This window comes from Acanthochromis polyacanthus, chromosome 8 (genome assembly GCF_021347895.1).
Source record: "Acanthochromis polyacanthus isolate Apoly-LR-REF ecotype Palm Island chromosome 8, KAUST_Apoly_ChrSc, whole genome shotgun sequence".
Lineage (NCBI taxonomy): Eukaryota > Metazoa > Chordata > Actinopteri > Pomacentridae > Acanthochromis > Acanthochromis polyacanthus.
The window spans coordinates 936,712-961,462 of NC_067120.1; the positions used below are offsets into that span (position 1 = coordinate 936,712).

Here is a 24,751-nt window from a genome sequence, read left to right on the forward strand (position 1 = left end):
GTAAATGTAGTGAGGGCAGTAAATGTAATAGGGGCAGTAAATGTAGTGAGGGCAGTAAATGTAGTAAGGGCAGTAAATGTAATAGGGGCAGTAATGTAATAGGGGCAGTAAATGTAGTAGGGGCAGTAAATGTAGTAAAAACAGTAATGTAGTGAGGGCAGTAAATGTAATAGGGGCAGTAAATGTAGTGAGGGCAGTAAATGTAGTGAGGGCAGTAAATGTAATAGGGGCAGTAAATGTAGTGAGGGCAGTAAATGTGTGAGGGCAGTAAATGTAGTAAGGGGCAGTAAATGTAGTAAGGGGCAGTAAATGTAGTGAGGGCAGTAAATGTAGTAAAAACAGTAAATGTAGTGAGGGCAGTAAATGTAGTGAGGGGCAGTAAATGTAGTAGGGGCAGTAAATGTAGTGAGGGCAGTAAATGTAGTAAGGGGCAGTAAATGTAGTAAGGGGCAGTAAATGTAGTGAGGGCAGTAAATGTAGTAAAACAGTAAATGTAGTGAGGGCAGTAAATGTAGTGAGGGGCAGTAAATGTAGTAAGGGGCAGTAAATGTAGTGAGGGCAGTAAATGTAGTAAAAACAGTAAATGCAGTGAGGGCAGTAAATGCAGTGAGGGCAGTAAATGCAGTGAGGGCAGTAAATGTAGTGAGGGCAGTAAATGTAGTAAGGGGCAGTAAATGTAGTGAGGGCAGTAAATGTAGTGAGGGCAGTAAATGTAATAGGGGCAGTAAATGTAGTGAGGGCAGTAAATGTAGTAGGGGCAGTAAATGTAGTGAGGGCAGTAAATGTAGTAAGGGGCAGTAAATGTAGTGAGGGCAGTAAATGTAGTGAGGGCAGTAAATGTAGTGAGGGCAGTAAATGTAGTAAAAACAGGAAATGTAGTAAAAACAGGAAATGTAGTAAAAAACAGGAAATGTAGTGAGGGCAGTAAATGTAGTAAGGGGCAGTAAATGTAGTGAGGGCAGTAATGTAGTAAGGGGCAGTAAATGTAGTGAGGGCAGTAAATGTAGTAAGGGGCAGTAAATGTAGTAGGGGCAGTAAATGTAGTAAGGGGCAGTAAATGTAGTGAGGGCAGTAAATGTAGTAAGGGGCAGTAAATTAGTGAGGGCAGTAAATGTAGTAAGGGGCAGTAAATGTAGTGAGGGCAGTAAATGTAGTAAGGGGCAGTAAATGTAGTAGGGGCAGTAAATGTAGTAAGGGGCAGTAAATGTAGTGAGGGCAGTAAATGTAGTAGGGGCAGTAAATGTAGTGAGGGCAGTAAATGTAGTAGGGGCAGTAATGTAGTAAAAACAGTAAATGTAGTGAGGGCAGTAAATGTAGTAGGGGCAATAAATGTAGTAAAAACAGTAAATGTAGTGAGGGCAGTAAATGTAGTAGGGGCAGTAAATGTAGTAGGGGCAGTAAATGTAGTAAAAACAGTAAATGTAGTAGGGGCAGTAAATGTAGTAGGGGCAGTAAATGTAGTAGGGGCAGTAAATGTAGTAAAAACAGTAAATGTAGTAAAAACAGCAAATGTAGTAGGGGCAGTAAATGTAGTGAGGGCAGTAAATGTAGTGAGGGCAGTAAATGTAGTGAGGGCAGTAAATGTAGTGAGGGCAGTAAATGTAGTAGGGGCAGTAAATGTAGTGAGGGCAGTAAATGTAGTGAGGGCAGTAAATGTAGTGAGGGCAGTAAATGTAGTAGGGGCAGTAAATGTAGTAGGGGCAGTAAATGCAGTGAGGGCAGTAAATGTAGTGAGGGCAGTAAATGTAGTGAGGGCAGTAAATGTAGTAGGGGCAGTAAATGTAGTAGGGGCAGTAAATGTAGTAAAAACAGTAAATGTAGTAGGGGCAGTAAATGTAGTAGGGGCAGTAAATGTAGTAAAAACAGTAAATGTAGTAGGGGCAGTAAATGTAGTAGGGGCAGTAAATGTAGTAAAAACAGTAAATGTAGTGAGGGCAGTAAATGTAGTGAGGGCAGTAAATGTAGTGAGGGCAGTAAATGCAGTGAGGGCAGTAAATGCAGTGAGGGCAGTAAATGTAGTGAGGACAGTAAATGTAGTAGGGGCAGTAAATGTAGTAAAAACAGCAAATGTAGTAAAAACAGCAAATGTAGTAGGGGCAGTAAATGTAGTAGGGGCAGTAAATGTAGTAGGGGCAATAAATGTAGTAAAAACAGTAAATGTAGTAGGGGCAGTAAATGTAGTAGGGGCAGTAAATGTAGTAGGGGCAGTAAATGTAGTAGGGGCAATAAATGTAGTAAAACAGTAAATGTAGTAGGGGCAGTAAATGTAGTAGGGGCAGTAAATGTAGTAGGGGCAATAAATGTAGTAAAAACAGTAAATGTAGTGATGGCAGTAAATGTAGTAGGGGCAGTAAATGTAGTAGGGGCAGTAAATGTAGTAAAACAGTAAATGTAGTAGGGGCAGTAAATGTAGTAGGGGCAGTAAATGTAGTAAAAACAGTAAATGTAGTGAGGGCAGTAAATGTAGTAGGGGCAGTAAATGTAGTGAGGGCAGTAAATGCAGTGAGGGCAGTAAATGTAGTGAGGGCAGTAAATGTAGTAAAAACAGCAAATGTAGTAAAAACAGCAAATGTAGTAGGGGCAGTAAATGTAGTGAGGGCAGTAAATGCAGTGAGGGCAGTAAATGTAGTGAGGGCAGTAAATGTAGTAAAACAGCAAATGTAGTAAAAACAGCAAATGTAGTAGGGGCAGTAAATGTAGTGAGGGCAGTAAATGCAGTGAGGGCAGTAAATGTAGTAGGGGCAGTAAATGTAGTAAAACAGCAAATGTAGTAAAACAGCAAATGTAGTAGGGGCAGTAAATGTAGTAGGGGCAGTAAATGTAGTAGGGGCAATAAATGTAGTAAAACAGTAAATGTAGTTGGGGCAGTAAATGTAGTAGGGGAAGTAAATGTAGTAGGGGCAATAAATGTAGTAAAACAGTAAATGTAGTAGGGGCAGTAAATGTAGTAGGGGCAGTAAATGTAGTAGGGGCAGTAAATGTAGTAAAACAGTAAATGTAGTGAGGGCAGTAAATGTAGTAGGGGCAGTAAATGTAGTGAGGGCAGTAAATGCAGTGAGGGCAGTAATGTAGTAGGGGCAGTAAATGTAGTAAAAACAGTAATGTAGTAGGGGCAGTAAATGTAGTAGGGGCAATGAATGTGTAAAAACAGTAAATGTAGTAGGGGCAGTAAATGTAGTAAAAACAGTAAATGTAGTGAGGGCAGTAAATGTAGTAGGGGCAGTAAATGTAGTAGGGGCAGTAAATGTAGTAAAAACAGTAAATGTAGTAGGGGCAGTAAATGTAGTAGGGGCAGTAAATGTAGTAAAACAGTAAATGTAGTGAGGGCAGTAAATGTCGTGAGGACAGTAAATGTAGTGAGGGCAGTAATGTAGTGAGGGCAGTAAATGTAGTAGGGGCAGTAAATGTAGTGAGGGCAGTAAATGCAGTGAGGGCAGTAAATGTAGTAGGGGCAGTAAATGTAGTGAGGGCAGTAAATGCAGTGAGGGCAGTAAATGTAGTAGGGGCAGTAAATGTAGTAAAAACAGCAAATGTAGTAAAACAGCAAATGTAGTAGGGGCAGTAAATGTAGTGAGGGCAGTAAATGCAGTGAGGGCAGTAAATGTAGTAGGGGCAGTAAATGTAGTGAGGGCAGTAAATGCAGTGAGGGCAGTAAATGTAGTAGGGGCAGTAAATGTAGTAAAAACAGCAAATGTAGTAAAAACAGCAAATGTAGTAGGGGCAGTAAATGTAGTAGGGGCAGTAAATGTAGTAGGGGCAATAAATGTAGTAAAACAGTAAATGTAGTCGGGGCAGTAAATGTAGTAGGGGCAGTAAATGTAGTAGGGGCAATAAATGTAGTAAAACAGTAAATGTAGTAGGGACAGTAAATGTAGTAGGGGCAGTAAATGTAGTAAAAACAGTAAATGTAGTGAGGGCAGTAAATGTAGTGAGGGCAGTAAATGTAGTAGGGGCAGTAAATGTAGTAGGGGCAGTAAATGTAGTAAAAACAGTAAAATGTAGTAGGGGCAGTAAATGTAGTAGGGGCAGTAAATGTAGTAAAAACAGTAAATGTAGTGAGGGCAGTAAATGTAGTGAGGGCAGTAAATGTAGTGAGGGCAGTAAATGCAGTGAGGGCAGTAAATGCAGTGAGGGCAGTAAATGTAGTGAGGGCAGTAAATGTAGTAAAAACAGCAAATGTAGTAAAAACAGCAAATGTAGTAGGGGCAGTAAATGTAGTAGGGGCAATAAATGTAGTAGGGGCAGTAAATGTAGTAGGGGCAATAAATGTAGTAAAAACAGTAAATGTAGTAGGGGCAGTAAATGTAGTAGGGGCAATAAATGTAGTAAAAACAGTAAATGTAGTGAGGGCAGTAAATGTAGTAGGGGCAATAAATGTAGTAAAAACAGTAAATGTAGTAGGGGCAATAAATGTAGTAAAAACAGTAAATGTAGTAGGGGCAGTAAATGTAGTAGGGGCAATAAATGTAGTAAAAACAGTAAATGTAGTGAGGGCAGTAAATGTAGTGAGGGCAATAAATGTAGTAAAAACAGTAAATGTAGTGAGGGCAGTAAATGTAGTGAGGGCAGTAAATGTAGTAGGGGCAGTAAATGTAGTGAGGGCAGTAAATGCAGTGAGGGCAGTAAATGTAGTAGGGGCAGTAAATGTAGTAAAAACAGTAAATGTAGTAGGGGCAGTAAATGTAGTAGGGGCAATAAATGTAGTAAAAACAGTAAATGTAGTAGGGGCAGTAAATGTAGTAAAAACAGTAAATGTAGTGAGGGCAGTAAATGTAGTAGGGGCAGTAAATGTAGTAGGGGCAGTAAATGTAGTAAAAACAGTAATGTAGTAGGGGCAGTAAATGTAGTAGGGGCAGTAAATGTAGTAGGGGCAGTAAATGTAGTAAAAACAGTAAATGTAGTGAGGGCAGTAAATGTAGTGAGGGCAGTAAATGTAGTAGGGGCAGTAAATGTAGTGAGGGCAGTAAATGCAGTGAGGGCAGTAAATGTAGTGAGGGCAGTAAATGCAGTGAGGGCAGTAAATGTAGTAGGGGCAGTAAATGTAGTGAGGGCAGTAAATGCAGTGAGGGCAGTAAATGTAGTAGGGGCAGTAAATGTAGTAAAAACAGCAAATGTAGTAAAAACAGCAAATGTAGTAGGGGCAGTAAATGTAGTAGGGGCAGTAAATGTAGTAGGGGCAATAAATGTAGTAAAAACAGTAAATGTAGTAGGGGCAGTAAATGTAGTAGGGGCAGTAAATGTACTAAAAACAGTAAATGTAGTGAGGGCAGTAAATGTAGTGAGGGCAGTAAATGTAGTAGGGGCAGTAAATGTAGTAAAAACAGTAAATGTAGTAGGGGCAGTAAATGTAGTAGGGGCAGTAAATGTAGTAAAAACAGTAAATGTAGTAGGGGCAGTAAATGTAGTAGGGGCAGTTAATGTAGTAAAAACAGTAAATGTAGTGAGGGCAGTAAATGTAGTGAGGGCAGTAAATGCAGTGAGGGCAGTAAATGCAGTGAGGGCAGTAAATGTAGTGAGGACAGTAAATGTAGTAGGGGCAGTAAATGTAGTAAAAACAGCAAATGTAGTAAAAACAGCAAATGTAGTAGGGGCAGTAAATGTAGTAGGGGCAGTAAATGTAGTAGGGGCAATAAATGTAGTAAAAACAGTAAATGTGGTAGGGGCAGTAAATGTAGTAGGGGCAGTAAATGTAGTAGGGGCAATAAATGTAGTAAAAACAGTAAATGTAGTAGGGGCAGTAAATGTAGTAGGGGCAGTAAATGTAGTAGGGGCAATAAATGTAGTAAAAACAGTAAATGTAGTAGGGGCAGTAAATGTAGTAGGGGCAGTAAATGTAGTAAAAACAGTAAATGTAGTGATGGCAGTAAATGTAGTAGGGGCAGTAAATGTAGTAGGGGCAGTAAATGTAGTAAAAACAGTAAATGTAGTAGGGGCAGTAAATATAGTAAAAACAGTAAATGTAGTGAGGGCAGTAAATGTAGTAGGGGCAGTAAATGTAGTGAGGGCAGTAAATGCAGTGAGGGCAGTAAATGTAGTGAGGGCAGTAAATGTAGTAAAAACAGCAAATGTAGTAAAAACAGCAAATGTAGTAGGGGCAGTAAATGTAGTGAGGGCAGTAAATGCAGTGAGGGCAGTAAATGCAGTGAGGGCAGTAAATGTAGTGAGGGCAGTAAATGTAGTAGGGGCAGTAAATGTAGTAAAACAGCAAATGTAGTAAAAACAGCAAATGTAGTAGGGGCAGTAAATGTAGTGAGGGCAGTAAATGCAGTGAGGGCAGTAAATGTAGTAGGGGCAGTAAATGTAGTAAAAACAGCAAATGTAGTAAAAACAGCAAATGTAGTAGGGGCAGTAAATGTAGTAGGGGCAGTAAATGTAGTAGGGGCAGTAAATGTACTAAAAACAGTAAATGTAGTGAGGGCAGTAAATGTAGTGAGGGCAGTAAATGTAGTAAAAACAGCAAATGTAGTAAAAACAGCAAATGTAGTAGGGGCAGTAAATGTAGTAGGGGCAGTAAATGTAGTAGGGGCAATAAATGTAGTAAAAACAGTAAATGTAGTAGGGGCAGTAAATGTAGTAGGGGAAGTAAATGTAGTAGGGGCAATAAATGTAGTAAAAACAGTAAATGTAGTAGGGGCAGTAAATGTAGTAGGGGCAGTAAATGTAGTAGGGGCAGTAAATGTAGTAAAAACAGTAAATGTAGTGAGGGCAGTAAATGTAGTAGGGGCAGTAAATGTAGTAGGGGCAATAAATGTAGTAAAAACAGTAAATGTAGTAGGGGCAGTAAATGTAGTAAAAACAGTAAATGTAGTGAGGGCAGTAAATGTAGTAGGGGCAGTAAATGTAGTAAAAACAGTAAATGTAGTAGGGGCAGTAAATGTAGTAGGGGCAGTAAATGTAGTAGGGGCAGTAAATGTAGTGAGGGCAGTAAATGTAGTAAAAACAGTAAATGTAGTGAGGGCAGTAAATGTAGTGAGGACAGTAAATGTAGTGAGGGCAGTAAATGTAGTAAAAACAGTAAATGTAGTAAAAACAGCAAATGTAGTGAGGGCAGTAAATATAGTGAGGGCAGTAAATGTAGTGAGGGCAGTAAATGTAGTAAAAACAGCAAATGTAGTAAAAACAGCAAATGTAGTAGGGGCAGTAAATGTAGTGAGGGCAGTAAATGCAGTGAGGGCAGTAAATGTAGTAGGGGCAGTAAATGTAGTGAGGGCAGTAAATGCAGTGAGGGCAGTAAATGTAGTAGGGGCAGTAAATGTAGTAAAAACAGCAAATGTAGTAAAAACAGCAAATGTAGTAGGGGCAGTAAATGTAGTAGGGGCAGTAAATGTAGTAGGGGCAATAAATGTAGTAAAAACAGTAAATGTAGTCGGGGCAGTAAATGTAGTAGGGGCAGTAAATGTCGTAGGGGCAATAAATGTAGTAAAAACAGTAAATGTAGTAGGGGCAGTAAATGTAGTAAAAACAGTAAATGTAGTGAGGGCAGTAAATGTAGTGAGGGCAGTAAATGTAGTAGGGGCAGTAAATGTAGTAGGGGCAGTAAATGTAGTAAAAACAGTAAATGTAGTAGGGGCAGTAAATGTAGTAGGGGCAGTAAATGTAGTAGGGGCAGTAAATGTAGTAAAAACAGTAAATGTAGTGAGGGCAGTAAATGTAGTGAGGGCAGTAAATGCAGTGAGGGCAGTAAATGCAGTGAGGGCAGTAAATGTAGTAAAAACAGCAAATGTAGTAAAAACAGCAAATGTAGTAGGGGCAGTAAATGTAGTAGGGGCAATAAATGTAGTAGGGGCAGTAAATGTAGTAGGGGCAATAAATGTAGTAAAAACAGTAAATGTAGTAGGGGCAGTAAATGTAGTAGGGGCAGTAAATGTAGTAGGGGCAATAAATGTAGTAAAAACAGTAAATGTAGTGAGGGCAGTAAATGTAGTAGGGGCAATAAATGTAGTAAAAACAGTAAATGTAGTAGGGGCAATAAATGTAGTAAAAACAGTAAATGTAGTAGGAGCAGTAAATGTAGTAGGGGCAATAAATGTAGTAAAAACAGTAAATGTAGTGAGGGCAGTAAATGTAGTGAGGGCAATAAATGTAGTAAAAACAGTAAATGTAGTGAGGGCAGTAAATGCCACCAAACAGTAAATGTAGCCCACTGTAGAGAAAAGAGGGAAAGGTTCCTCTTCTTAACTTGCACACTTACATCGGTGTATTTTATGTGTAGAGATGAACAAGAATTTAAAATACAAGACAGAGATGGAAAATTCTGTTAAACAGACTCCAGAGTTTAACAAAGCTTTACTCTGCTTTGGGGTATTTTTCTACTTTACAGACATTAAGGTGTAAGTTTTGGTGCAGTCTTAGTATAAGGTACAGTTGTACATGATCGGTTTTAATTAATGCCCGTCGTGTCTCTTTTGCTTCTGATTACTTGGACTCGTGTTAATTGTGCTCAGGTTAAAAATGTGTTTTCCTTACATGTATGTTTGACCTTCTCGTTTGTCCAGACTTTGACAGCAGGAGGATATTTTTACATCCATCTGCTTAATTGGAGTTCTTATTACGTCTAAGATGTGGAATAATTGTGCAATATTTTGACATCACAGTGGGTCAGTTGTGAACATTTGATTCTTCCAGGTCACTCACACTGAGAGCAGATTATTCAGTGAAGTTAGAAAACATATTTTGGCAGTTAAACTTTTAAAATATACAATGTGGGCATAGCAGTATTTTTCACTAAGGAAGAATGTGCCAGGATAATAAAGCATTTTCATGAGAAAAAAATCAAGTCAACACTCAAATCGTCATTTAAATAAATCTTAGAAGATAACATATTAGACAAGTAGGACTTTTCTCATAATTAGCACCAAGCAGCCTTTTGATCTTCTTCTGAATTAAATGTAAAATAGATTGTGTTTCTGTTGCTATTTATAAAACAAGAGTGTAAAAACCATTTTCTTTCTGAGAGTGGCTGCATCACCTCCAGTCACCGTTAGTGTTGTCCTCCAACATCATGTGCTGCTCGCTGAGTTCTGTAATCATAATCCTTCCAGTCAAGGACAAACAAACAGCAGCGGCGCTCCAACAATGTGTTCCTGTTGCCCTGAATATGCATGTGTAAATACTGGAAAGAATAAAGATAGACGAGGAAGAGACGGTGATTTTAAGGAATTCATTCCATATAAAGAGCATCAAGCTTTGATAGTTTTAGAGTCATTGGTTGTGTTGCTGCGGGGCAGAAATAAAGAACAATCGAGGAACAAAACCGTATTTAAACAGCCACTTAATTCCTGACTTTGCCCTTCTCTTGTTACATTGTGCCTCTTGGTTTGTTTGTTTTTTTTTTAAGCTCCCCAGTAATTAGGTAATACGCTGATCTTCTAGGGACATGCTTGTCCGTGCACTTTAAGTGTTTTGTTCTTTTGCAACTTCATTTTGTTTGTGCACTTGTCCTTGGACGCTTGTTCTCTTTTCATGAATCCTTGCTGAGTGTAGAAAACTCTATTAAAGTTTTAATAAATACCAAGATCTCAGAGGGCAGCGAGTTTCATGTTTTTAAAGTTTCATGTTGCTGCTGAGATATGCGTCGGTGAGAGAATTATATGTGCAGATTTACAACTTTTAACCTGAAGCGAGGAGTAAAACGGGATGTTTCTTCCATTTGTTTTCCTCTGCAGTGTTCCATTTGTTGGAGCTTGTGGTGTCATTGCTCCACTGATGCTTTCTTTAGTTTTATCACCTCCTTTAGAGCTGCAACCCTCTTTCACACGCTGCTTCTACTGACCACATTATCTCCTCCACGCATAGTCTCCTCCCCGTCTTTCACACGGACGTAGTCGTGTTTCCAGCTCACCAAAAACTCTGGAATACGTTCGCAGTCACCAAAGAAAAGACTGTTAATTTAAACTGTGAGATGCTTTTTTAGCTAATTCTGGAATGTGAAAACAACTCTCGCTTCGTGTTTAGCCTTAGCACAGGTGTATTTTAACAAAAGATATGTCTTCTTCCTGAGTATAAAAAACAGTAGTTTTAGTTCCCACCTAATCGAACACAGAAAAGCAAACAGCCACAGCACATGAGAGAAAACAGGGCCTGAAAGTGAAAGTAAACAGTGACTGAAAATGATTTGAGTTGGTGTAATTCAACCCAAACTTAACCAAGTAGCTTTTGTGCCGAAGCCTATTTTTTGGGGGGGGGGTTGTTTGTAAGTATTATTTCAACAAACGGTAAAACAACAGAACAGCACGACACCACAAAACAACAAGGCCTTTTGCATCCTCATCCCATCCATCCTATATATGTGGGTCATATGGAAATAAAACAGAATAGATGAGAAAACATGGTGAAAATGTTAATGCCTTTATTGTAGAGTCACTGTATTTTTGCTCCGTGGACCAGCATATTCCACATTTTGGTTTATATCAGAGGACACAACCCTGACTTCCAGTGATTTCCTAGAATCTTAATGTAACCTGAAATACAATGATCCTAAACCTAACCCACAGCTCTGTTCTAAAATATACTTATTCAATGTGAGATCTTGCTTTTTGTCCATGACTGATTTACATTCATTTCCAACAGATTTATCCAAACATCACTGACACCGGATATTATATCTGTAGCCTAAAAGTCAGAAAGTTGTGGACAGTTTTAATCTCCCTTGTTTCTTATTTACTTCAGGTTTATTATACTTACGTTGCGTTGAATATATTCATGTTAAAAATGTATTTTTCCCCCATTTGGGTGTTTGACCTTCATATTTGTCCAGACTTTGACAGCAGAAGGATATTTTTACATCCATCCACTTAATTGGAGTTCTTCTTAAGTCTAAGATGTGCAATTATGTGCGATATTTTGACATTACAATGAGTCACTTGTGGACACTGGATTCCTCCAGGTCATTCACACTGAGAGCAGATTATTCAGTAAAGTAGGAAAACCTACTGTGGCAGGTAAACTTTTAAAATATACTGTATTGACATAGCAGAATGTTTTAACACGGAACACTGTGTATATGCAACTTCAAGAAATTAATTCGGGTAAATGATGCATTTTTATGAGAAAAAATTAAATCAACACAGAAATCATCATTTAAAAACATCTAAATAAGTCTTAGAATGTAATCTATTAAAGAAGTAAGACTTTGTATCTTGCTTTCTCATAATTAAAGAGGACCAGAACTTCTACTTTACCGGCACAGGACATTCTGTTTGTAAAAGAATAAGGTCCGGGCTGCTGTTAAGCTGAATGTAAAGATGGATGACCCTCCAGAATGTCACCCAGCTGGTTCCTATTAACCCCCAGCTAGCACAAAAATAAACAAAAAGGTAGAGTTGAGGTGACCCTTAGAATGTCCTGTGATAGCACCTACTTGTCATTCCAAGTAGCCGCACTCCTAATTATGCACAACTTTAAACCTCAATAGAATTTAAACAGGTGACTTATATAACGATCCACCTCCTGCAGAGTCGTCATCCGTGGGGAAATTAGCTCCAGGGACCAAAAGCAGTTTTTGTTGCAGGCTGCAAACATGTTTATTTCTTCTGTGAAGTAGGGCATTTTAATGTGAGAGTCTGTGAGGATTTACTCACTTTTGAAGTCAGCCTCAAGTGGCCAGTCTGGGAACTGCAGTTTTTGGCACTTGACTTTCATCAGCCTGGGAAGTTGCTTCTTGCAGCATCCAGATTGTTTAATTCACAGAGGTGCAGCAAAGTAAAAAGAGCTGGCAACAAACCAATAATTAGGTAATTTTTTTAAAAGAAAGGCATCCAGATAGAATGATGTGACCACACAAGAACTTTTGTCTTTCTTTTAATTACTCATTTCATACTGTACTCTTACAGCATTTACAGCAGGTAACCACAGCGGGCGGTCGTTCATAATGTCGCTCTGCACTTCACACCAAAACACCTCACATAGTGGCAAAATGAAGTTGAAGCTTGTGTAAATACCAAACACACCAAATCAGTGAATAATTAGAGGTTTCGGTCTCTCCCCTCCAGCTCGGCTTTATTCTCTTCTGTTCTTTCATTCAGAAATCGTGGCTAATGGACCGTGCACGTCAGAGGGATGTTACTGTGAATGGAGTCAGTTTGAAACGCAGCAAACCATAATTTAACAAACAAGAACTCTTATTTTCTGTTTTGTGCAGCTTTGATCCAGTGCTATGACTAATTCCAGGCGCTGCATCTCTTCCTCTGCTCTGCTGTACAGTCGCTGGCTGCTCCGCACTGATATCCTTCTTTTCCTGGATGAGATCAGATGAATGCCCACTAATAGGTTTTCAGTTTTATTCACTGAGCCCCCAGTACAGAATTAAAGGGGATTTTCCGGGGGTAATTAATTGAAGTGTCCTTTTAAAGGGGAAGTATCTTTTGTCTTGATTTAGTGAGTGAAGTCATTAGCCGAACCCTCGGTGGTGTAGGAGCAGAGAGACAGAGGATTTGTGAATCACATGCCCCCCTCCTGAGTTGCTGGGGCAGTTGTGAGGATTAGAATGGAGGTCAGCTACATGGGGCATTAATGCTAATCTCACATGTCTTATTCTTTATCTGATGTAGTATTGAACATGGCCTCACCACAGTTTACCCAAAGTCCTCATTAAAAGTTGGCTGCAGTGGGTGTTTATTAGTTTTCCTGTATACGGTGGGCTTATCGACACAGAGAGAGTCTGAAATAAGCCAAAACAGAACATGTACAGAGAAAAACATTTAATAGAGGTAGTCAGACAGTTGGGAGGGGACAGTCTGTAAATACAGAAAAGTGTGGTCAGTCTGCATATGGTTGCTAATTACTGACAAATGGTGATGGAGTCAAGAGGTGTGGTAGACGATAATTGGGGGGGGGGGGGGGGGGGGGGGGTGTAACAAAATGTGGTTAGTTCAAGGAGACTGGCAGACAACAAACAGTAAGGGACTGATCAGTGACAGAGGTAATGGAATCCAGACTGACACTAAGAGTAGAGGGGGTCTGGAGCAAAGAATGTGCTATTTTCTTCATCACCTGCCATCCTCATCCCAACACCTGCTGCTGTCTCCACCCTCATCCCCACTCTCACCCAACTGGTGGAGGCAGATGGCTACCTTCCCTCAGCCTGTTTTTTTCCCCCTCTCCTCTCTATTCTAGATTTTATTTCCTTCCTTCCCACCGTCACTCATCAGGAATCCAAAGACTTCTTTGGATTGTTGTTTTTCCTGGATATAATTCATGTGGTCTGTATCTTACTGTTCTAGGCTCTGTGAGATGACGTGTTGTGAATCTGCCCTGTATAGATAAAACTGAAGTGAACTGAATAACTGGGCTGCATTACATATACAAAGAAAACGCTGGCAGCTCTGTTGTTGTGCTTTTGTATGACTGATGTGGATGAAGAGTCCATAAGACTGAAGACAGAATGATGTCTTCATCCCTGTGATTTTTCACCGCTGTCTGTATGTGTGCAGGTATGTGTGCTTTAGCATGTGGCTTTGACACTGAGGTGTCTCTGCAGGAAGGATGGATTGTGTTGCAGATGTTCCTCCTGTTCACATGTCGTCTCTTCGCCATAGACCAGTGGCTGCAGTCAGACTCACACCTGTCCTGCACCCCCCCCCCCCCCCCCCCCCCCCCCCACTTTACATACATTCTTATAATGCATAATCTGTATGACTGTCCCTGTGACGGACATCATCAGTTCCTGCACATTTACTCACTTCTCACATTAACATAAAGTGGCCACTTAAAGAAAAAAATGTAGAAAATAATCCCAGGCTACCGACTCTTGGAATGTGAATGTAGTTTAAAATAGAAGAAATGAAGCAGTGAGAGCTGCAAAAGTGATTAAATGAACAGTTGCTTGACAGAAATTTAATTAGCAGCTAATTTGATAAGTAATTGTCACTTATAGTCATTTCATTGCCAAATTAAAACCTGAAATTGTCTGTTTTTAAAGTTTTCTGACACACATTTGTCTTTTTTTCTCTTTCGGTTTGTGATTTATGTTACAGGGTGTATGTGTGCAGCACATCCCATAGGCAATGAAGTTTCCTTTCTAAATGTGCTTTGTTTTGGCTAAATGGATTGTGATAAATCAATCTGTCCAGGAAAAAAAGGTTCAAATGTAATTTCAGGTTTCCGGACAGCACACACACGAGTCCCACTTAACTTAATCTGAAGTTTTACACCTCTTACCTACAGGAAAAACAATCCCATGAACTCTGGTTTACTCTGGTTCCATTCAGCTCATGCATAACCTCAGTGAGTAACAGACAGGATGCAGTTGTTGAACATCATTTCTCTGTGTCCTTGTGAAGATGAAAGACCAGAAAACATTCACACACATCTGCTCATATCCTTGGTGGTTTATCCTTCGATGTAGTCATAATGTTAATTCCGGCTCATTTGAATGCAGACTGTCCATTAGCACCAGCAGTTAACACGCTGCCTGGATTGGAAAAAAGAGGAATGCAGTTTAGTTCGGCTCCAGATGAAGATCTTTTAATGAGTACATAGCCCCCTCCAGATTCCACTCGGGCTGAAGTCTGATGGGTATGAAGGCCGAGGCATGATTCACGCAATTTTTCTCCTCATCAAACCATTCCGTGACCTCCCTCCACCCCGAAGCATCTATTCGTTCTGGTTCTCCACTCATTTATTCAGGTATTTCCATCAATTTGTGCGCCGACTAATGATTGGTCCACTTAATTGCACGGCACCAGTGAGGACCGGAGTGGCCGTTTGGATTTTAAGGTGATAAATTACTGAAAGATGTGTGAAAATAGAATATGGAGAAGCCGGGAGGCGTAGCTTAGCGTGAGCGAGGGCGAAGGTGTGAAATACGGCACCTTATCGAATTTTGCTAAGCTGCATGAAATAATAGCTGGCTTTCTGCAGGTCTGCTATTGTCAGCCTCTTTTTGTGTGATCTGTCTCTTAATAGTTGGCGTACTTCCTCCATAAAATCCTGTGTGAGAGGTTGCGATCTTTTATTCTAATAGCTCTCCGGGGTCTTGCATTTTAATGGGTTGCCTTGAGCCTCTGGTCCATACTCCTCATTCTAGGTAAGATGGAAGTCTCTCCCTCTGATTCAACCTTTAAGGAACTCATCCTTAAAGTGGATCCAGAGAGGTGCAGATAAGACGTAGCAAATGTTTGGCAAAATTGTTAATGCCCTCCTCTCGGCCGATGGGATGAGCAGGTACAGTAAATATACAGCTGGGGAGGAGGCGACTGCATGGGGGGGTCTGTGATTTGTGCTCCTCATAAGGCTGCCCACTTCATTTCAGAAACGCAGGCTTTTACCATCCGCCCACCTCGCGACTCTGAAGAAATGTGTCATTTTCCCCACATTTCCCAGCGGAGCCTCTTCCAGAGACTCTATTAGTCTCTGTGGAGACGGCCTTTGTGTATCCAGCCAGTACTTCTCCGTGGTGCTTCGACTGGATGAGCATGCAGAGCAGCATCAGATATCATCTGCTGTCTAATTGTGCACACACGCGTTCACACACACTGAGATTATTAACAAAGCTTAAGAAAACAAAAGCAGAGTTCTGTCACTTCCCTGCTGCCTCATATTAATGACTTTTTTTTAAGGATATTCTTTGGCAGGACATTAAAAGCATGAAACGTTTGGACAGGTCTGGTGCCATCAAAGTGGCAGGGTAATTAGATTTCCTCTCATGATGATGCGATCGTGTGGTGTCGCTGCTGAAATTTCCCTTTAATCGATGGATAGAGTTTCCTGATCACTGGTGCAGCTGTGTACTAGAATATCACATTGCATTAACGCTCATCCACCCACTTTTTCTGCCTTTGGTTTGCTTCTTTAAGGCTTTGCTTCCTTTTATATTCGCTCCACCTTATTTTAGCAGCATCCTGTTTCCCTCCAGTCGTGTCCTCCTCTTTCCGTCCTCTGCTTCAAACCCAGTTGCTTATCAGCGTCTGATTTTCTTCCGTTGCTAATAAGGTTCTTGGATTCACGCTCTGTACTTGTAATTCTGTCGTTTTCCTTCCGCTCACGTCGAGTTGACTTTTCTCGCCTCTCCCCTCGTCTCTGGTCGGGAGGAGGTGGTTCAGCCGGTCATTACGCTGGTGGACTGTCTTCCAGCCTCAGGCCCTGACATTTGACTCCTTCATGAGGCCTGTAGCGTTCATTATGCCGGCAGGAGACGAAGGGACACGGAGATATGCAAATGCAGGACAGCATGAATTCAGCGACACAGGAGAAAGTTCTAATCAAACCCCAAGTGAAATTGAGCAGCATATGCATTTCTATATTCAGCATTTTACATTTTATTCCATTGAGACACACAAGCTTTACATGGAATCTAAACATTTGAATGGTTTTAATTGCTTTACGGGGTTTGTACGCTCCCGTGTTTTCTGTTTTTACACGGTTTTCCTCCTAAACTTCACAGACCTACAGCTCAGGTGGCATGATTGACACAAAACTGCCAAAAGCATCGTCTGTATAAACGCTGCTGACTTCCAGTCCCTTGGAACTATGAATGGGAGGAAGCTGCTAAACGGAATAAATGGACTCGTAAGGGATTGTTCAGAGTCGAGGAGTGGAGTGGCAGTGACTCGAGGCATCACTGGAGGCAAGGTGAAGACAGGAAATGCAAATTATTCTTTTGTGTGAGGCCCTTAGCAGTTGGTTTGACTTTGGTGCAGACTTGTAAGAGAAAAAAAAGACAGTGTCAATCATTTTTTTTGGTTTTTTGCATCAGAATTTAGAACAAAAGAACATTAAGCTAAACTGTGTGTTGATTTTGGTGTTGAAATTTCAGTTTCTGCACTTTGTTGTCACAAGTATAGCAAATAAAAGTTCAGAACTCCCAATTATTATGAATAAAGCTTTATTTGCTGTGTTTGAACTAAAGTCTAGCATCAAACCAAATCAGAATAAACAAGAAGTTTTACCAAACTTGGACCACCCGGCGACAAAGATGACCCCTGTGACCTTGAAAATGAGGTCACGGTCACCAAATTCGAACTTGACCTGTGTCTTATTATGGTACACCTGTGTACCAAATATGGTGAGGCTACATCAATATTTTATCGAGTTATCGCGCGGAAACCAAATTGTTACAGACAAACAAACAAGCAAGCAAGCAAGACCATGCAGCTGAAAACAATACCTTCCGGAAAACGCAGTTTTGCCGGGCGGTAATGAGCCAAGAAACAAAAAGAATTAAAAACAGAGCTTTTATACCTCTTCTTCTGCTGCAGAATACAGACCACCTAGAGCTGAAAAACTTCTGACAAGCTGGAAAGAAATTGGGGTTCAGTGTTCGGAATGAGGCTGCCTTCTTGGCTGTGTCAGCTTCTCTTGATTTGAGCAATTTGAAATGGTATTATAATTCATTTTTGGAGAATAAAAATGTGCATAAAGGTGTTTTACTGCTTCAAGCTATTGTCAAAGAAGCGTGCCCTTTAAATGCAACACACCATGTAGATTTTGGCCCAATAATCTGATTTACTTTTGTTCATATTTCCACCATATTCACCTTAAAATACATAAATCCTGTACATATATATGAAGTATAGATGCCAGGTGTGATTCCTGCCTGTAAACTCGTCTACTGATCTTCTTTGTCTCTTTGTAAATGAGTTAATACACCTCATTTATTTTTTTCAATTATCAAGTTAAGATGTGATTTCATTACCAAGCTTTGATTGTCATTGTGTAGTCTGGGATTGTTTGGCAGACTCCCGTGTTCATTAGCTTAGTGTTATTTATATTCTCATTAGCAAATGTGTCACCAGTATGCGGCGGTGGGAGAAACGACGGCGCCTCTTCCTTTCTGTCTGTCACTCAAGGCTGAGCACAGGCATAGCAGAGAGATTTTATCCTTCAGTCCGTACGCTCTACAGATCATATCAGATGCTAAAAGTATGTATTTTCTTCTATTTTCTGAGTGGATTGCAATGAGTTGTATCTCCTTTAAACTGTTCAGAATCCAGCTTTGTCACTGGTCCAGCTGTGGTCTCAGCAGACGCTGGCTGAGAAGATAGAACGGAGAAACTGCATTGTGAAGGAGGCAGGAAAGGGCAGCTGGACTGGATTTCACTCCATTTACTTGGCTGTCAGCAAGGGGCTCATTATCTCATATTTAGTTTCCGTGCACCGAGCTCCACAGCAGCTTTCCACATCTCCGGCCTCAGCCGTTCCTGCTGTTGCATCTAAACTCATTTATTTAGAGGAACTTTTCTCACCAGCCGAACCGTCAAAACTTTTTTTGGGAAAACAACATTCGCTTCATTTCCCAGCTGCAAATATTGATTCCTATCAACATTTGTCTTGCAAATGAAAAATATTAAAATGAGAATCAAGTTGCAAATCGATCTCCGCAGAATGTTAAAAAAACATGCAGGGCAACAAATGAGCAGAAATGGGATTTCTGCTGCGAAGGTTGGGATAGAAAGACTATCTGGTAAACATTGTTTGAAAACTGGGAAATTAATATTTGAAAAAAAAACTGCCTCTGTGGCTGTTTGTGAAGTGCTTGAAGGAGGCACTGAGTAATTTCTTGCGGCTGGATCCTCTAGGCAGAGAGGGAAGCTGTGACCTTGCAGAATCTTCTGCTACTTTTTCTCTTTTTATTGACTTTCTGAGGGTCTTGAGTATTTTTAAAAGTTAATTGTTAAGTTGACAGTCCTTTAGAAAACCTGTCCACCACTGTGCATACCGTAGGGAAAAACATGGGTATCAAAACGGACATTTAAAAAAATAAAAAAGAGAGATTTTATTCAACATAACAAAAGTTTGACAAAATCAGTGTGTCTTAAATAGAGCATTTTCTATTTCAGTGGAATTTTAGACTATAGCTACTCTATTCAGATGGGACAGAGAATTTTTGCACAAATATTGAACAAACTGTGAAAAATGAACAATCCTTAGGGAGGTATCCTCACATTAAGATCTGACCTGATGGTCTGGTTCTCTATCAAATAAATCCAATAGTTAGTTAGCATGTTTTACCGTTTTCCCATTTTATGGTGGTGTTAGGATGCTGAAGGAAAAGGTTTTAAACTTAAATATGCAGAGGTAAGGACTTTCTAGATGTTAGCGCCGAGGTCTGAAGGATCCAGCAGAACCTTTGGAGCTGCAGGCTGAATTTTGGAGAACGTATTCATGGACCTGTTCCATCTGGTGTAGCACCGTGGCCTGGAGGATGATTAAGATGAGACTGAAAGGAGCGTGACCCCTGAGGCAGAGAGACAACGGAGTAATTTGACTGGACAAAGACAGACTGGAGGAAACAAACTGCAGCGGAGGGTTGGCCTCGTGTTCAGCAGCGCTTTGGTGAAACTGGAGGATCTGGCAGCGTTGTGGAGGGATGAGCTGATGAGGACATGCTGCTGGTTCTGATTGGCTGAAGACCAGGAAGTGGGAGAAAACAAAGCGCCACACCCACAGAGGAGGGAATAAACCAGACATGAAGGGGAAACGAGCCATGACAGATTTTATAGCAGCTCTTTTCGTTTTTCCTAGTCTTTATATACTTTGCCACAGTTACAGCAGGAAACGTCAAAAGCACTCGTATGAAATTTATACGGCCATATATAGAACTTTACAGTGGGATTAACTTATTGTAGTGACAGTTCTTTCGCAGGCAGCCTCATAAATGTGTTATTTTTCTAACAAAGCTGAGCAAATTGAACTAGCTGCTAAATGTTTGCTGATACTGCGACTATAAAAAACCATTCATTTGCCTTTTCCTTTTCTGTTGCATTGTGTTCCTTCCTTTTTGGCACTCGAGAACAGGACACAATATTTGCTAGCCTTCACAGGAGGCCTTCTGGAGATGCTTTCTGTTGGTTCAGTGGCATTGCAGGGGGATGGCGGGGTGTCAGATAGGCAGCCAGGCAGGTAAGCAGGCAAAACCCATGAAGTCCAGTGGAATAAATGAGCTGGCAAAGCAGCGGGGCGAGTGCTAATGGTGCTTTAAGAGAGAGTGGTGTAGGAATCAGTTTAATGAGACAGAAATTTAACAAATATGTGTTTAGACAGGGATAGTAGTGACCAGAGTGCTGCTGCAGTGTGGAGGAAAGCTACAGCAGACACAAATAGAGTGAAACACATCCAAGTGAACTCCAGTTTAGTGTGAGGTCTTTGAAAGAAACATCACTGAAGGTCCGAATCACACTGAGACACTTCTTTTTTATTTTGGCAAAAAAGCCAAAAAGACACATTTCAGCGTTGTGGTGAGGAGTGATTTGATTTGAAGAGAATCTGATATTTGAAATCATCTCCTTGAAATGACAGGTTTAACAAAAGATACAGCGGCGGGCAGACACCCAGCATCCCTACACCGAGGAGCAGTGTGGGTTTAACAATAGACAGCAAACAAGCGCAGACAGGCAGAGAAAAGTGCACAATTCAGGCAAATGGATCTGCTGATAGCTGCTTCACCGATATGCATACTTGGACCACTTTCACAGCCTCAGTGCTGCAGCTGAATAGGAGACAGTTTTAGATGCAAAAAAAGCAGGAATTGTAGATGCAAGTGGGGGTAAATGGTGGTAGCAGCAGGACAGAAGCACGTGTTGGCTCTCTTACTGTTCTTCTGAATAGATGTTTAGTTCACAATGCATTTGGATCACTTAAAGCACTGCTGGTTTTCACTCAAGTACTTCAAGTAAATAGGATATTAGATTAAATTTAAATCTGTTTTTATCATGTGATCCTTTAAAGCAATCCATAATACACTCTCTTTTAGAAGACGCACGCCTTTAAGCTACATTTTAGCAGTAAAAGTGATGCTTTCAAACTAAACCTTAGACATTAATGTTTAAATTATGATTTTTACATGCTATTCATGTCGATCAGTACACCATGATGAGCTGTACATGGACAGCCCTAAAACTGAAGAGAATTCAGCCACTTTAACATTCACGGCTGTTCATTTTCCTCCAGTTATTTTGAGACCTAAAGAGGCACAACTCTTAGAATTCACAGAATGTGTTGCATTGCAGAGATTTTCCTTCTTTTCTTGCGACCTCTTGTACTCACCATGTGACCTCTCTGGAGTGTTGTGACCCTGATGTTGGAAACCTCTGCATCCAGCAGTGCTTCAGCGGGGTTAATACTGACATATATACACGCTGGAAGAAGGAACATGAAGAGTTATTTTCTGAACAGCATCAGTGGCATTAAGTACTGAGTTTCTGCACATCTTTCCATGTTAGCCGATCTCCACTAAGGATGTGAATAAATGGAACTCCAGCTGATTTAATCTGAGTTCCCACTATGGTGCTGCAGGACGGAGGGTGCAGGAAGTATTTCTCTACAATATTAAGTATTCATTGCACAGTAAATACACTCAAATACAATCTGGAGACTACAAGAAGTGCTGTGAATCAGTGGTTGGTGAGTGTAGTTTCCACTGGAGTGTTTTCTGTGCTGTTCATGTACACAGAACTCTACTCTGAATGTGTGTTTTTTAATTCGTCGTCCACGGTATCGGATGAGATGATTCATCTTTGAACTTCCTTTGATCTTATTCACACCTGAGAACAGAACGGGTCAGCTCTTGGTATTTTTCACGGTCCTGATTCTGATTAATATAAATCCCATTCCTGGTTTTAGAATCTCCATAGTTGGATAATAGAAAAGGAAATTCCAATCACATTGCTGCAGATACAGAGGAACACACAGAGACTCAGAGACATACTAGCACCACATTTACCTCCTTTTTTTCCCTCTCTTGTCTCGTCTGTGCTCTCTTGCTTCATCTTGGCTTTTCACACTGTCAGTCCCCCGGTGGCTCCCAGAGATCTGCTGACCCCCACTGATTTCCCTCGGTGTTTGAGAGATATAGGAGCTAGCTGTAGGCAGCAGCGCCTGTCCTACCAGCCCATGTGATGAAATCAGTCCACAACATGTGGATCTGTGTCTGTGCGGGCTTTTTCTTTTTCTTGGCCAATTGTTGCATCTTCTTCATGTGTGAATACTTAATGATTTACCTCAGAGCCCTGCCGTCCCTTCTCTTCTTCTCTTTTCCAGTCATTATGCAGTCACTTGATAGACATGCATCTATCGCAGCGTTTCAGACTCTTTTCCATCTCTGCCTTTATTGTGTCACTTTTTCTTCTGGGTCCAGTGTCATCCAGCAGAACAGCAGATGGGTAGGAGTGATAGTGAGGTAATGGCAGTCCTGTGCATTCACTCCATCCACCATAAAGCCATCCAATACAGTTACGATTGATTGAGCTTCGGCTGCTGCCAGAGGATGAAGCTGATAAGAGAGGTCTTCACTGAGGCCACCCACATGCTATCACTGTATGATTAAAGGCAGCGTGCACTGTCCTGCCACAGAACGCTAGATGTTTATCGTAGGTTGATTGATGCTGATGGCGGTGTTGGATCCTGGACTGACGGATGTATACCCGTCACATGATGCTAATTTGAGAGCAGAATGAAGGTATCTGATGGACACAGTCAGCCCTGAGACGGGTCAGCTCGCCTCTGATTTCACACAAACCACATAATATGATTGTGCTGCGTTCAAGAGACGTGCGTTTTCCCCCACAGAATGGGAACATAATTCACTGAAATCTGCTCTGGATAACCAATTTTCGTTTTTTAACACTTTAATTCGCTGCCAGGTGCTGCGGTGTGTGCACGTGTGACAGTTAGTGTGCACGCTCACTGACTCATCTCTTCCCATTCTGGCTTCCGAGGTGTGAAGTGGAACAGAGCACAGGTAATGAAGGAGACGGGGCTGTGTAATTATTCCGCAGAGGAAGGATTACCAGTTTACTTAAACATTAATGGTTCACCTTGAAGTGCAAATGCCAAGGGGATAAAAGTCACAGCTCTCTGCCCCTCATTACCTTCAACTGGACTGAAGACGTTTACCACTAAGCCACCATTATTTCATGTAGACTTTGCATATTTTCCATCAGCCCGCTTTGTGTCTTATTTGAGTAGTTTGGCTAATGCACTGTAGCAGAGCACTGTTGGGTATTAAGAGGAAACATGAAAAGAGATCGACGTTCATGAGCCGTGCGACGCAGCGCTGCGATTTGGAGCCATATTGTTGCAAAACTGAAACCAGAAGCAGAATCACATCATTATCCACATTGATTACTTGTATCAATTTACAATTCTAGTGTATGATTGGAGGCGAGATCTACTCCATCCTTCCAGTAAATCACACAGAGAGGGACCAGTGTTCCTACTGTCTCCCCAGAATGCAGTAACACCTCTGTCCTTGAATGAGTCAAACAAGTAGAAAAAAGTAGATCTTCAGGCGTTGATATTTCTCCAGTGAGAGCATGAAGCCCTGGATGGAGACGCAGTTAATCTGACCTCATCTACATGTGTCTGTGTGCACGGAAGGATGCACGTATCCTGCAGTGCAATTCCTGAATGTGTAGTTTGAGCGACGGTGAGTGTTTCTCATCGCTGAGACAGAGATTGAGGGCTGTGGGTGTGTCAAGGATTGCCTCCTATTTCAGCTCAGCTGCACAGGGCAGGATTTCCATTTTTCTTCCCATTACCAAATAAAATGCACCCTGCTGTTAGAGCTGACATAAGGGAGAAAAACACATTAATAAGAAAGAAGAAGTTTTTTTAACAGCCGCAGTTTGAAATGTCGCGTTTCATTCATCTGCTGCTGTGACAGCTCTAATTTTAGGACAGAAAATACAACACATATATGAAATATGTAGACAGAAATCTGATGCTGCAGGATGGACACATTTCAGGATTTTCTGTAGGTGTCTGATATGTTCAGCTGAGGATCTCTTATCCTTCATGTTTAGAGTACACACTGATAAATGCATCTATTAACCCTTAGAAGCATCAGTGGGTCATTTTCTTGGAATGCCTTTGTCATGAAAACTTGCTATTTCATGTTCTGACTTTTCCTCAAAAAACGTACATTTAATGTAATTCCATTTAAATTTTCATGTTATGTTTTGGACTTTTAAAGAAATTGTGATGTTTTCACGACTACCCCAAGCTCTTTATCACTGATAATATACAAGGTGATGGAGGGACGGAGAGCAGCAACAGATGGAGGAAAAGAAAACGGATACTGACATTCCTCTATTGCTGTTCTGTGTAATATTCTTCTTTTTCAATGATCAAAATGTTCCAAATCTGCTTTAAAGTGAAAATAAACATGTTTCAAACATGAAATCATTCGTGTGTGGACCAAAATATAAAACAAACAAACACAAATCATCATTCTTTACCAAAAAGACATAAAAACACACTGATTCTTATACGGGTCATTTCTGATCCACTTATGTGAGAGTGCAGAGTCCAATCACTGGAGCATCTGAGGGTTAAGGGACTAAATTAAATTCAGTCTGGTTGCTTATTAACGCATTTCCTCCAGATTCTCATTCATGACAGCAGCATTCTGTTACCTCTCTGACACATTTGGAGCTAAGACTCGGCCACCTTCTGCTCTTCTCTTCCAGGAACCACGGTGATGACGATGACGGCATTCGATGCAGACGACCCCGGCACAGATAACGCCGTGTTACGCTACAACATCGTCAGACAGTCGCCGGACAAACCTTCGCCCAACATGTTCTACATCGATGCAGAAAGAGGCGACATCGTCACCGTCATCTCTCCGACGCTGCTGGACAGGGAGGTGGGTTAACTCGCTGTGTGTCGACGTCCACTGGGCCTCTGGACAGCCGCTACTCTAACACTTGTTAGACTGAAATGAAGCTTCCACATCCACTGAACATGTCACCAGTGCTGCCAGTGTGTGTTTGTGTGTTGTACACCACCTACATGTGTGTGTTTTATGAGGAGG

General features: G+C 41.0%; 1 protein-coding gene across 1 annotated transcript in view; it reads left to right on the forward strand.

Moving 5' to 3' along the window:
* Window positions 1–24,751, forward strand: part of cdh13 (cadherin 13, H-cadherin (heart)) — a 289,988-nt gene that overhangs the window by 136,018 nt on the left and 129,219 nt on the right. Inside the window, 1 exon segment of the mRNA XM_051952057.1 lies at window positions 24,405–24,583. Within this exon segment, the coding sequence (XP_051808017.1) occupies window positions 24,405–24,583 (179 nt within the window).